The 15461-nt window shown below is 37.6% G+C and overlaps 1 protein-coding gene across 2 annotated transcripts in view; it reads left to right on the forward strand.

Annotated features, from left to right (window-relative positions):
• The window catches only part of DNAH7 (dynein axonemal heavy chain 7), a 249121-nt gene that overhangs the window by 41155 nt on the left and 192505 nt on the right, over positions 1 to 15461 (forward strand). For both annotated transcript variants that reach the window (XM_088022077.1, XM_028121645.2), the window contains exons 13-17: positions 1398 to 1476; positions 4961 to 5185; positions 7294 to 7440; positions 9392 to 10077; positions 12054 to 12240. In XM_088022077.1, the coding sequence (XP_087878203.1) occupies positions 1398 to 1476; positions 4961 to 5185; positions 7294 to 7440; positions 9392 to 10077; positions 12054 to 12240 (1324 nt within the window). The remainder of the gene's footprint in view (positions 1 to 1397; positions 1477 to 4960; positions 5186 to 7293; positions 7441 to 9391; positions 10078 to 12053; positions 12241 to 15461) is intronic.

Consider the following 15461-nt stretch of genomic DNA (forward strand, 5'->3'; position numbering starts at 1 on the left):
GTGTGAGCCCTTCATTCCTCTCCCCACATTTTTGGGCAAGAGTCTGTCACACCATTCAGAGTTCTCTCTGCCTATGGGCTCAACCCTATTGCCTCCCATCCTTCTGGAGCTGGTTCTACCAGTCACCCGTCTCCTCTGGATCTCACTATAAACCTCTCCTCTGCTGTGGATTCTGCCTCTCAAACTCATAACCATGTTCTTCCATCTTCTACCTCCCACTTCAACCCAAACTCACAACCATGCTTTTTTCCTTCAACTCACAGCCATTCTTCTTTCTTCTTCTTCCATCTTCGTTCTTCTCCCCCCTCCTCCTCCTCCTCCCTCCTCCTCCTCCATTCTCCTCCCTCCTCCTCCTCCATCCTCCTCCCTCCTCCATCCTCCTCCCTCCTCCCTCCTCCTCCTCCTCCTTCTTCTCCTCCTCCTCCCTCCTCCCTCCTCCTCCCTCCTCCCTCCTCCTCCCTCCTCCTCCTCCTCCTTCTCCTTCTCCTCCTTCTCCTCTTCCTTCTCCCTCCTCCTCCTCCTCCTCCTCCATCCTCCTCCCTCCTCCTCCTCCTCCTTCTTCTCCTCCTCCTCCTCCTCTTTCTCCCTCCTCCTCCCCCTCCTCCCTCCTCCTCCTCCTCCCTCTTCCTCCTCCTCCCTCCTCCTTCTCCCTCCTCTTCCTCCTCCTCATTCTTCAGAAAGAGAGGGTAGGGAGAGGGAGAATCTTTAGCAGGCTCCACGCCCAGTGGGGAGCCTGAGGTGGGGGGCTTGATCTCATGACCTGACATCATGACCTGAGCCAAAATCAAGAGTCAGAGGCTTAACTGACTGAGCCCCCTAGGTGCCCCATCACAGTCAATCTTCTTGAAGAAATTTCTGCATGTTTTATCTGGACTTTTTTAGCTTCTACCACTTTTATTTTTTAATCTCACAATAAGTTCATTATATGGGCCACAACCCAAATGAGTAGGAAATATTTGCCTATTGGCAGAAGTTTCTGAGTATAGAGGCCCATGTTAACCGTTCCCCACAAGTAGTGTTAATCACTCTCTTATTTAGTACTACTTTTTTGGTGCTATCTCAACTAAATCTCTGGTAGAGCCCCTAAAATTCTAGGTTGGAAGGGATCATTTATGGCCCTGTCTTCTATATAGGAATATGAGCTGCTTGAGAGTCATTATTATATCTTCATTTCTCTATCTCTGCCACTTAATATTATAGTTGGGAATGTAAGAGATGATCATTAAATGTGTATTGAATGAATCAGTATGGGCAAAAATTTGCTTTTATTTCTTTAGATGTCATAGATAAGATCATCTTACTTTACTTTTCACATAATGGCACATTTAAATAGTATATAAGAATATATTTAGGAATAAAATTTAATTGCATAAAATTGATTTTGTCTGGTATTTCAGATTATGTGATGAATTTGAGAAGATAGCTGAAAAAGCTCTTAGCACTCCTCCAAATACAGCAGAACTAATGGAAATGAAGGTATTGTTTATAAACTTTATAGTCATATGTGTGTAAGTTAATTGTTTCCCCAGCCGTTATCAGTTAGTTATCAACATGATAATACAATAACAATCATTCTAAAAGTTAAAAGAGGCTTAAAATAACGTTTTGTTATTCTTAGCTCATGAGTCTACAGTTTGGTGTTTCAGGCTGGGTACTCCTGGCTGGTTCTGGTCACAGTTGGATCCCTCACTTAACTGGGTCAGCTAGTTCTCAGTTGGGTAATTTGACTCTGCTCCACTTGTCTCTTAAATTCCAGCAGGCTCACTGGGCATGTTCTCATGGCATGATAGAGACACAAAATCAAGCCCAGGTACACAAATACTTTTTTTTTCTTTAAATTTTTTTATTGTTATGTTAATCACCACACATTACATCATTAGTCTTTGATGTAGTGTTCCATGATTCATTGTTTGCGTATAACACCCAGTGCTCCACGCAGAACGTGCCCTCTTTCATACCCATCACCAGGCTAACCCATCCCCCCACCCCCCTCCCCTCTAGAACCCTCAGTTTGTTTTTCAGAGTCCATCATCTCTCATGGTTTGTCTCCCTCTCCGATTTCCCCCCCTTCATTCTTCCCCTCCTGCTATCTTTTTTTTTTTCTTAACATATTGCATTATTTGTTTCAGAGGTACAGATCTGTGATTCAACAGTCTTGCACAATTCACAGTGCTCACCATAGCACATAGCCTCCCCAATGTCTATCACCCAGCCACCCCATCCCTCCCACCCCCACCACTCCAGCTACCCTCAGTTTGTTTCCTGAGATTAAGAATTCCTCATATCAGTGAGGTCATATGATACATGTCTTTCTCTGATTGACTTATTTCACTCAGCATAACACCCTCCAGTTCCATCCACGTCGTTGTAAATGGCAAGATCTCATTCCTTTTGATGGCGGCATAATATTCCATTGTGTGTATATATATATATATATATACACACACACACACACACACCTTCTTTATCCATTCATCTGTTGACGGACATCTTGACTCTTTCCACAGTTTGGCACAAATACTTTTCAAGTGTCTCTGTGCATCACAGTAGTTAACATCTCATTGACCAAAGCAAGTCACATGGCCACAGCATGAGAAGACGCCACAGGGTATGGATACTGCGAGAGGTGAAATATGGGAGCTGTTAGTGTAATCATCTACTGATATTTTTGAGAACACTATTAATACTACCATGCTAACAGGCATAAACCAGGACCTGTCTTGGTCAACATGAGATATGTGGTCATCCTTAATTTTTTTATCAAATATTTAATCTTTAATAATTTGTTTCTTATAAGCTGTTTTTGTTATACATTAAAATTTTCTGTGGTAGTTTGCCAAAATATGTTTTGAGCATAGGATTTATGGTACTAAAAATATTAGCTAAGTCTCACTTTAATAATTTTTCATGTTCCTTCTGTGCTTGAGGTCTGCCTAATGGTGAGTAAAAGTATAAAACAACTAGCTAATCACCATTTCATTTTATTCCTTTTTCAATCTTATAACAACAAGCTTTTATAGGACTTAACCCCCCTCTTCCATCCAGCATTCCCAAGATAGAAAATAGAATCTTTTCTGTTTAGATTTTAAAATATTTAAGCAAACCCAGAAAACATGTAAAATCATTGAAAACTTTATATAAGCAAGAAATTACAAAAGAAGTGCAAATGCTTGTGTATATTCTTTAGTCGTTTAAAGAAGTTTTTTAAATCATTAGAACCAACTTTACATATCAGCCTTTAACTAAAAGAATTCTATTTCTTTACAGTATTTGTACTTGTATTGGGGTTGTTAGCATGTGAATTTATGTGTGTGTGTGTGTGTGTGTGTGTGTGTGTTTGTGTGTATTTGATATACACATATATATATGATCTCTTTTAGAAGATTTTTATATTTTAGTTGTAGGATGTCAAGTGATGCTTTGATCATGGATGATTATAAAGTAGCTGGAGAATTCCATAACTGTATATTCCTTTGGAAAAATGAATATCAAGTATGAAGAGTGTCATTTATTTACCCTCCTAGCCATCACTGGAAATATTTACAAATTTGGAGTTATTTAGTGTGAATTTCTATTGTTCATAGTGACCCGTAACAGAAATTAGCAAATAGGATTCATTTAACTGATATTTAAAATATTTCTGCATCTAGGGTTCCTGGGTGGCTCAGTTGGTTAAGCAACTGCCTTTGGCTCAGGTCATGATCCTGGAGTCCCAGGATTGAGTCCCATGTCAGGCTCCCTGCTCAGTGGGGAGTCCGCTTCTCCCTCTGACCCTCCCCCTTCTCATGTGCTCTCTCTCTCTCTCATTCTCTCAAATAAATAAAATCTAAAAAAAAAAAATCTGCATCTTAAAAAATTTAGTTACACAAGGGCAAAATAACTTCTCAATTTGTTCAATACCAAAATCAGTCATTTATTATCAGTTGGGGAAATAAAAATCCAGTCGTTTGACTAAACAGAAATCTGATTAACCAAATTATACAAATATATTTTCAGTTAGACATTTTGTTACTTGTGGAAACCACCATGGTTCCCATCTTATTTGTTTGGATTTGTAGCATAATATTAAGTCTTGGTAGAATGTTTTATTAATAAAAGGCTTTTAGAAAATGTTGGTTTTTTCCTTTTTAATTACAAAAGTAAAATTTTAAACAATATGGGATTGTACAAAGTAAAAAACAGAAGTTCATCTTTTTCCATAATTCCTTTCTTTAGAGTAGTGATTTTTTTAGTGTGAATTCTTTTTCCAAACATATATACAGTATTAAGTATAAACACTAGAGAGAGAGTTGAAGAGAGAAAGTCAGAGAAATGAAGATTAGACTTTTAAAAACATAAAAGAAGCATTTACTTCATACACAGGGAGGTGTAGGATATACAATAGGGAAGGTGAATATAAGTAGTTACAAGTAATTGCTAGTCTTCTCATTTTTCAATGGGGAAGCAGGTTTCCTTCAACATTTATATATATATATATATATATATAAAGATTTTATTTATTTATTTGACAGAGAGAGAGAGACAGTGAGAACAGGAACACAAGCAGGGGGAGTGGGAGAGGGAGAAGCAGGCTTCCTGCCGAGCAGGGAGCCCAATCTGGGGCTCGATCCCCGGACCCTGTGATCATGACCTGAGCCGAAGGCAGACGCTTAACGACTGAACCACCCAGGCGCCCCCTTCAACATTTATATTATTCAGATATATAAATTAACATGTATCAGAAGAGCTTTGCGAGAGCTCACGTGTATATGTACATATACACGTGCACACATTATGTGCACACACATATACATACCGATGACAAGGAAACTGTGCTGCAGTCTCCTCTCTTGAACCAAAAGTCTACATTTCCAACAAGTCTGTGCAGATTCACGCATCTTTATGCATAGTGTCTCCACAGCCTAAGTTTTGACTTGAGCTGTTCCTTAAAATGCCATTTGCAATTTTTGTCTTCCTGCAGGCTTATATTCAGAAAGTAGAGACAACTGACATGGTTGAACTGGGCCAGAGATTGGTGGATTCTAAAAATTGCCTTGCTTTCCTCATTGAGTGCATAAACTTTTCTCCAGCAGACATCAGGCTAAATAATAATGTGTTCCAGTGGTATGGAAGAATGGATGAAATTTTTGATGAGCACAGGAAAATCATTAAGGAGAAAACAGAACAATATCAAGAAGGCCTGAAGGTTGGCATCATAGATATTTTAAATTATTTTCATTTTCTGGAAATGCTTACATTTCAACTTCTTACAGAGTATCATCAGCTCCTCTGTTCATGGGTCAGATACTTAAGCTTTCTCATGCCATCGATTTTAGCAGAAGATGGTATCCATACTGGCTTGATAGGGTATCATTTCTTGACTTTGCAAGGGTGAAAAATTCTAATATATTGCCCATAAATGACCATTAATAAAAATAGTGTTTATCTTATACAGTTTATAGTACTCTTTTGAGTTATTTTTATTGTTTAGCATCCAAGCTCTCTCAACGAAGTGTGCCTTCACACACTCAAACTCACCTAAGGATTGTGCCCAGTCTTCCCTCGAACATTCAATAACGCTCACATTTTCTGGTGTCCTACATATAAGATGGTTTGTGATTTTCCCCTTGTGTACCCGTCCAGCCTCATCTTCTACCTCCTCTGCTCCTTGTTCTTGACTTTTCAGTAACCCTGAGCAACTTTTAGATCCCTGGCCTCCTACACCTCTCCTCTCTTGCACATTCTCTCCATTCACTGGCAATCGCACCCCTGGCCCACTCACGTGCTTGTCTCTCTCATGTACTCAGTTGACTCTCTCAGAATTCCTCTCATCAGACCTCAGTTCTGCTTCTTCTCGGCTCCCACTACATTTTTAACACATCTCCCCTGGACTAACTACCCGATCATGATGTTATTGTCAGGTGCATCTCCCCAATAGATGGTCTGCTCTTTGATGATAGCAGGCCTGTTTCATTTGTTCCTTTTCTCCCTTCATACCCATGGGCCAGTGAGGTGCCTGACACATAGGAATAGTGTGAGCACTCCATAGCTATTGTCTGAATAAATTATTTCATATTTTCAGTTTCATTTTACAGATGAAGAAGCTGAGGTTCCCAAAGTGAAGAGACCTGTGCTAGGTCAGCCAGGAGAGATGTCCCTTGATAGCAAATCACATTAAAGCAAATATGGTTAATTGACAGAACATGTTTGGAGAATAATTCATAGGCTTAACCAAAAACCTTCATATTAAACTGTAGACTGTGTTTCTGTTGTACATTTAGGCCTTCTCAGATTTTTTTTAAACCTGTAGAAAACATCATGAATAGCAAATATTAGACCCAGAAGTAATAACAGATTCTTAGAAAACTGTTAGGTGGCCCAGAATTATCTATACTTTGCTGTAAAATATACTATTTTACAAACTTCTCATAATGTTGATGAATTTCGTCTTCTCATTTTCCTTCCCCCACTGGGCCAGAGCAATAAAATTTCCATGAACTGAAGAAGACAGAAATCAGCCTAGATAATCCATAAAATATAAAATCTATTTTTGAATAACCCAGATTTGACTTTTGAATATTTTATTAAGAGCTATTTTTTTAGAGCCATTTAATTTGGAACGCCTTACCAATGACAATTTTATAATGAGCTTTTCTCATTAAAAAAAAACCAACAACACACACCTGTTTTATATTGGAAGGATAGAGTTTTTAGATTTTAAAATCCAGATATATTTGCCTTGCACATTTCCTGTGAAGAGAGTCCATAGGACAAGAAAAATAACCTTGGAGTATTTTGTTTTAGAAATTGAAAATTGAAAAGATACTGAATATCAGAACACAGTTAAAGAAAGTCTGGGTTTTTTTTTTCTTGTTTGTAAAAATGCCATAGATCTCGTTATAGCCCTTAAAAAACTGGAGCTTTCTTTTAGCCCCATACTTGATTATTAAGAATTAAAAAAAATTCTTATAAATCATTTGTTAGCACACACTCTTTAGCATGCTTAAGAATAATACCACCATTTAACCCATTCTTATTTTACTGGTTAGAATTTCTTAAATTGATAGAACAAAGTTAATTTTATCTAATTTCTGAATTATAGGAATTTTAATTCATTAATTTTAAATCCTGACTCTTAAAAATTATGCATGTTTTAGATCCTTGTCCTCTTCCAGACGATTCCTCTCTTTATATCTCGCCAGTGACAAAATAGAATAATAATTCTGATAATCTTCACAAATATTTAAACTTCCTTGCGATGCCTAGGGGTTTTACCTTTAAAAAAATCCTAACAACAAATATTGTTTGTACTAGTTACGGTGTGAACGGTTTGTGGAGGAATTGGAGAGTTATGCTAAACAGGCCGAAGAATTTTACTCCTTTGGAGACCTTCAGGATGTACAGCGATACCTGAAAAAGGCTCAAACACTGAATGGAAAGTTGGACTTAGCAGCAGACAAGGTATAATTTTAAAATTTTTAAGAGGATGAATTAGTTCAAAAGAAAGAGCATTGAGTTGAGTTCTACATTGACCTTTTAAAAATAGATTCAAATAGAAGTTCAACTACCTTTACAGAATAATATAAATGGTGCAAATATCACTCTGCTGTACACCTAAAACTAATATAACTTGGTATGTTAACTATAGTGGAATTAAAGTTTTTAGAAAATAATAAATAGGGGCGCCTGGGTGGCTCAGATAGTTAAGCATCTGCCTTCGGCTCAGGTCATGATCTCAGTGTCCTGGGATCGAGTCCCACATCGGGCTCCTTGCTTGTTGGGGAGCCTGCTTCTCCCTCTGCCTGCCACTCCCCCTGCTTGTACTCTCCCTCTCTCTCTCTCTGGCAAATAAATAAATAAAATCTTTAAAAAAATAAATAAAAAATAATAAATAAATGGCAAAAATAGTTCCAGTAGACATGCTTCGAGGAGAAGCAGCATTGCTGTTTTCTTTTGGTAGTTATCTCAGCAGCTTCTGTCTTTTATTTAAAAGATAGAGTGATATTTCCATCTGCTTATTTTTTATTTTGCATCACTGAATCATTTACATCATGTGCTAGCACCTGCTCATTCGTTAGTTGGCTCGTCTTCATAGAAGCCAGTGTAGATTTGGTGGCTGTGTTTTTAAACTAGGCCCATCATCTTCTCCCATCTGGCCACTTTGTTCCCGATATTGCTATGTCAGAACTTGGCTTTCTCATTAGAAGAAGCTGGAGGTGGAAAAGCCATACCCTTTGCCAAAGAGGATGTTTGAGATTTTTAATTGTATTTTTTTATAAAAAGGGGAAATATGAAAACAGACCATATTATGATGCTTTCCTGTTTCTCTTACATCGAAAGATTTTAGTATCTTAGTTCAGGTAATTAAATAGTTTATAATAGTCACAAAAGTGTGAACACATGTTGAGAAAGAGAAAGCATAGGTTTTGGAATTCGGTGCCCACTGAAATTTTGGGTAACCTGCATAATTTATATAGCTAACTCACACTTTTCAACTCTATAGATTTCTTCTCTAAACCACCCATATCCTCACATACTTCACTACTAAACAATGAGGAAATTAATACTTTCTTTGCCTCTTCTTTTTTTTAGGATTTTATTTGAGAGAGAGCGAGCTTAAGCGGGGCGGGGAGGGGGGAGGCGGGGAGCAGGAGGAGAGGAGGAGAGGAGGGAGCAGACTCCCCACTGAGCAGGGAGCGCAACCCTGGGCTCTGTCCCAGGGCCCCCGAGATCACAACCTGAGTGAAGGCAGATGCTTAACTGACTGAGTTACCCAGGTGCCCCTTCTTTGCCTCTTCTTACCCTACACACATCTTCAAGACCCGGTTCTGGTTGCATCTTCTCTACCTAAACATCTATTCACCACGATCTCTTACCTCTGAGTGATAGCATTTTTAGTATATTCTATTCATGTATATTAAAGAGCTACTACTCTTAAGACATCTCTTCTATTACCTCATATTATTGTTGAATAATTGCAATTTAACTTTCTACATATGCATGTCTATCTCCTGAGCTGAAATACTACCTCCTTAAAGTTGGTATTTTGCAACATAATACTTTTTTCTCTATTTTTCCACAGTACCTGATAATGCTGTGTGTATTAAAAGTACTTAAGTTCTTGTTAGTTAATAAATCATGGTATAACCTCAATATATCTGGATGGGCAAAGACTTCTGTACATATATGTCATTACTATTTTAACTTAACCAGATACTATTCTCTGGAAAATGTAATAAAAAAAAATAGGATAGATTACTGCTCAGCAATTCGGGATTATGGCCTAATTTCAGTTTAACTGTGGGGCTTAGTGAGGGCTTTGGGGTCACATTTGATAAAAAAATATTTTTAAAAAATTAATTTTGAATATCCTTCACTTCTAGAATAATATATCTTATACCTGTCATTCCAGATTGAGCAATTTAATGCTGAAGAAGAGGCGTTTGGTTGGCTACCGTCAATATATCCTCAACGTAAAAAAATCCAAGATGGTTTGAACCCTTACCTTCGTCTCTACGAAACTGCTGTTGAATTTAGCAACAAATACCGAGGATGGACTGAAGGCCCGTATCATAAGGTGAATCCAGACCAAGTAGAAACAGAAGTTGGAAATTACTGGAGAGGACTGTATAAGCTGGAGAAGATCTTCCACGATTCTCCAAATGCATTGGCAATGACAAAAAAAGTAAGAGCAAAGGTAGAAGATTTCAAGCAGCACATTCCTCTCATTCAAGTAATCTGTAATCCTGGTTTGCGCCCCAGGCACTGGAAGGCCATGTCCAACATTGTTGGCTACCCACTGCAACCAGCAGATGACTCCACCATCTTCACTTTTTTAGACATGGATTTGGAACCATATTTAGATAGGTTTGAAGGTATTAGTGAAGCAGCTAGCAAAGAATATTCTCTTGAAAAGTCCATGGACAAGATGACTAACGAGTGGGATACAGTGGAATTTGTCATTCTTCCTTATAGAGAAAGTGGGACATTTATTCTGTCATCAGTTGATGAAATTCAGATGTTGTTGGATGACCACATTATTAAAACACAAACTATGCGAGGCTCTCCTTTCATCAAGCCTTATGAAAAACAAATAAGGTAAAGTAATATTTATATGACAATGTTTATGCCATGTTACCAAAATTGTATGTAATTTGTATTATCACTTGTATCTAATATACGGTTCTTTTTGAAAGTTGATTCTGCACTTCATACTTAATATTTTAAATAGTTGATTGGAAGGAGTGATAACCTTCTTTGCATTTGGAATAGTTCTTACTCCTTTGCTATCATCTGTAGTCATAACAAAGGTAGTGGACAATCAGCCTCCAGAAACTCATTTTTATTGCCTACAGTCTGATCTTATACATTTGACTCAAAAATAATTTCACATCTCTGCACATAGCTCATAGAACATATGAACTATGAAACTGAAGATAGTCATTTTCCAAATATACTAATTAGGTTATTGTAGATGATCCTTGAAAGTTTGTTGTAATTTTCACTTCGATGCCTGAAGGATGGCTAGGTAAGTGCAGAAGTATGAATACTATGACTCCAGTCTAGAGTTTCAGGCATCTGACACAGATGATTAAATTAAATCCTTATCCTGTTTTTTTAAATTTTTGTAGTTTGTAAAAAACAGTTTATATTTATCTTCAAAAAGAGAGTAAATCCAACTCCGACTACCATCTTCAATAAGAATTTGTATGACAAGGGAAAGCTAACTGCTTGGCAGTGTCCACCTCTGGTTATTGATGTGTTAATCCTAAACTTGAGTATTCTCTGGCATTGGCCCAGTTCCCCCGGTTGCTCTGCCTGCTACCTTGCTTGCTCCAATGTGCTCATCAAGAGTAATTTTGTTAACTACTCTGAAAGTGGTATAAACAGATTGGATTTTTAAGGGCTATCCATGAGATCATTAGCTAGTGGGAAATTTTCCATGTCAGTCAGGGATTAGATGGAGAAAGAGGGAAGAACGATGGGAGGCAGAGGCATTTCTTCTTGTGAAAAGAGGTTAAATTCACTGATAAATGTTGAAGGGATTTTAGAAAAGCATTTGAAAATGCGTGGTGACTTTTAGAACTTCTATTTACAGGGCTTGGTTTTAACAGTCTCAAATTACAGGTCACTAATTATAAATGATGAGTAATGTATTAATCTACACATAAAGCTATCCCATCTCTAAGGTCCGTTGCCATTGACCGATCATTCTTCTCGACGGCTATGTTATCTCTTATAGCACAGTGGTTGCAGTGATCTGGGTTCAAATCTGGCTCTATCATTTATTAGCTGGGTGGACTTCAACCTCGCTATGTGCCTTAGTCTCCCCATTGGTAAACAGATATGCTGGAGCTTATAGGATTATGGTGAGGAGGGAGCAAAAACATGCAGAGACCTTAGAATCATGCTTATAAAATAGTTTATGGTGTAATTATAATATTTTTTCTTGAGGAAATCTTGTCATTATTTTTGTTCTCCATGTTTAGAAATGAATTGATCACTATTGTAGATTAAAAATGCTTCCTTCTCACAAATGCCACACTATTATATTTTAGAGTATGTAGATTTTTCTTTAAATGCCAGTTAGATCTTATGAATTAAATACTGTGTTCTGGAAATAAAGCCTTTATGGGCTTAATTTTTTTTTTTTTAAAAAAAGGGGAATGTTAAAGGAAATGAGTCTTGGATGTAACTACCTTTCCTAAGAAGTTCAGAGTGCCCTTCACTGAGAACATCATTACTGTCTCCAAAATCTCATTTCTCAGTTTGTACCTTCCAGCCACGGAGTTGATTTGCAGGAAAGTTTATTGCTATGGCATATCCAGAAATCAGCCATTTGTAGAAAGGTATATTTGAACATGTATATTCCATATAAACATAAATGCTGGTGCTATTATTTTAAGACAGATTTTGTGGAACAAACTTTGTGATTTGTTGTCAAATGAAGGTAGAGGAATGGAATGGGAATAGTAGCACTACAAACAAGATTGACAATCGTAGGCATCGTTTTGAGTTTTGTCATTTGAAACATTGCTTGATTTGCTGTTGAACCACTGTGTTTTGCTTCTCAGAGAGTGGGAGAGCAAGCTCCTGCTGCTTCAGGAAATTCTGGATGAATGGCTCAAGGTCCAAGCCACATGGCTATATTTGGAGCCCATTTTCAGTTCTCCAGACATTATGTCTCAAATGCCTGAGGAAGGAAGACGATTTACAACTGTGGATAAAACATGGAGAGAGATAATGAAAAGTGTTGTACAAGTAGGTGAAAATCTCTGAGAATGTAATTATTTGGTTGAAGTGACAAGATTTTTGTTTTCAAAACAATCCAAAAAAGTCATTGTCTTTTCCCCCACCTAGGTTCCTTTTTCAGATATTATTTTAGAATCCTAGAAGGAAGAAATATAAACTGAGTAGATATTTTGTCCTGACTACTTCTTGGGGTCCAAAGTAATTTGCATTATTTAATGACAGGTGGTTCTATTAGTGGTTCCTACTGGATGCTCTGGCAGGAAGACACCGTATGCAGCATGTGATGTCCCCTCTATTTTATGCCCCCCTTGTTTTGGGCTGCACCACCACTGAAATGCACTATAGTGGGAACATGGCAGCATGCCACTCAATCAATAAGTTTCTCTTTAGGCATCTAAAAAAAATGATGAGTTGCTATAAACATCGGGGTGCACGTACCCCTTCGGATCACTACATTTGTATCTTTGGGGTGAATATCCAGTAGTGCAATTGCTGGGTCATAGGGCAGCTCTATTTTCAACTTTTTGAGGAACCTCCATACTGTTTTCCAGAGTGGCTGCACCTGCTTGCATTCCCACCAACAGTGTAGGAGAGTTTCCCTTTCTCCGCATCCTCGCCAACATATGTCGTTTCCTGACTTGTTAATTTTAGCCATTCTGACTGGTGGGAGGTGGTATCTCATTGAGGTTTTGATTTGGATTTCCCTGATGCCGAGTGATGTTGAGCACTTTTTCGTGTGTCTGTTGGCAATTTGGATGTCTTCTATGGTGAGCACTGTGAATTGTGTTAGACTGTTGAATCACAGACCTGTACCTCTGAAACAAATAATACATTATTAAAAAAAAAAGAAGTAGGAAGGAAGAAATGAAGGGGGGGAAATCAGAGGGGGAGACGAACCATGAGAGACTATGGACTCTGAGAAACAAACTGAGGGTTCTAGATGGGAGAGGGGTGGGGGGATGGGTTAGCCTGGTGATGGGTATTAAAGAGGGCACATTCTGCTTGGAGCACTGGGTGTTATACGCAAACAATGAATCATGGAACACTACATCAAAAACTAATGAGGTAATGTATGGTGATGAACCTAATAAAAAAAATCCAAAAAATAGAAAAAAAAATAAAAGGATGAGTTGCAAAGATAAATTTAAAAAGACCAATAAACACAAACAAAATGCAATCAATCAAAACAAATACTGAACTGACAATTTAAGGATGGAATTTGGTTCCCAAACTAGTAACACTGAAAAAGATACGATTTTTTTGTTCAATTCAAAAGACATTTATTGCCCGCAAAGCATCGTTTGTATGTTACTGGGAAGTTAACATTAAAGTAGAAGAAATATTAGTTATTAAATTATATTCATTAAATGAATGTAAATTTCTCCATTGGTGTTTTTGATCAACTACAATGCTGGAAGGTAAGATAAATATTATCTTAAAATTTTCCTACCCTAAAATAGAAATACACATATTGTTATTATTTAAACTTTGAAAGTTGTGACTATAATCCTAAATATGGATAATACTTTCAACATCAACTATATGATTTGCTAGGAAAAATATTCAGAAAGATAGACATGGATTTAATAAGTTTACTTCATTTTATGTAGTAATACTTGAAACATACCTCTGTATAAACCAAACTTCTGTAAAATTAATCACACTGGAATTCTATATTTAAAGGACCTATTGGTGAGTCACTTTGTAATACATTTAATCATCTCTAATTTATTTTAAAAATTAGCCTTTTGTATATCATTTCCTTACAAAAGGGCAAAACCCTTACAACATGTACACATTTTCACTTGGAAAAGGATGAAGGAGAATTTTTTTAGTTGCTCAAAACAAAAAGATGTTTGTATTTTCCTAGTTAAGATAATTTTTAAAATAAAAAAATACACTCTTTTTTTGGTATTTGATCAAAATAACTCTTCAAAACCCCATATTGCTAAGGAAATTTTATAGGTATTTTAGTACCTAGAAAAAGGGCAGCTATGCTGGGGCTAGTAAATTAAGGAGACAGATCTTCAATTCTATCAAACTGCTGAATTAAAAAACAGGGACACCTGGAGGGCACAGTCATTTGAGTGGTTGAGCGTCTGACTCTTGGTTGCAGCTCAGGTCACGATCTAAGGGTCATGGGATTGAGTCCTGAGCTGGGTTCCATGATCATTGTGGAGTCTCCTTAAAGATTCTCTCTCCCTTTCCCTCTGCCCCTTTCTCCCCTCTCTAAAATAAATAAATCTTAAAAAACAAACAAGTACACCTGAAACTAATAAAACACCGTATTTAAAAGAAAAACAGACAAAACAAAACAAAAAAACATTACTTACTCTTAATCCCAAATAAGCAGTTTCTTTTGGGTGACACTCCTTTACTCTTGCTGTAAAACCTGATTGTCTTCCTGAACTGGCTTTACATTTTCTTTTTCTCAATATATTAGTATTCAGGACAGCTTTTGTCCATACTCCCCAAAGCTTTGAAAATAAACCTAAGTCCATATTTTCTCAGGAAGGCTAATGAGATGACCTGTGTAGTAGAGACATCACTGGATTAAGTGTTTGATACAAAAAGCTATCACTTTCCATCTGAGGGATTCCTAACAAAGGTTCTTTTAGAACTAGGCAAGAGAAAAGACTCGGAGGTTAAATAGAGAATGTGGAAGATAATTTCATGTTTTGAAACCTACCAAAGATCCTATCTCACTAGGAGAGGCTCCGTTATTGACCATTCAATCTAATTCCAGAATTTTTCAATCACTGTTAAGATAGTTTTGCCTATGAAGACTTAGCTGTACCTGTATTAAACCTCAGTCCCATGTTCTATGCTGAGCTCTTCTCCTTTGCACAGGGTAGGTAAAGCGGAGGTTCCAGTGTTGGGGAGATGTGGGGACTGACCTCCCACACTACTACTCTCCTTCCTGTGCTTATTGCCTGCTGCTGGGACAAAGAGAAGGAGGGAGAGGGGGGAGAAAGATAGGAAGAGGGAGAGAAAGAAAGAGGGCAAGAACGAGAGAGGATTTACTGATATAACTGATCCAGTCAAATTGGCTGTCCTTTTTGTTGGAGGTCATAAGATGGCCAGCCTCCTGTCTGTGGAGTCCAGGCAGTCACTATACCTTTACTTTTGGTCATCACAACTGGTCTAGCTTTTTGATAAGTTGTAGATAGGCGAAGTCCACAAATTGACTCAGTATGGACAAGTGAAGCTCCCAACAAGCTCTGTCTGGT

This window comes from Eumetopias jubatus, unplaced genomic scaffold (genome assembly GCF_037043125.1).
Source record: "Eumetopias jubatus isolate StellerSeaLion01/CBP00866 unplaced genomic scaffold, mEumJub1_p1.0 scaffold_3, whole genome shotgun sequence".
In the NCBI taxonomy this organism is placed as follows: Eukaryota; Metazoa; Chordata; class Mammalia; order Carnivora; family Otariidae; genus Eumetopias; species Eumetopias jubatus.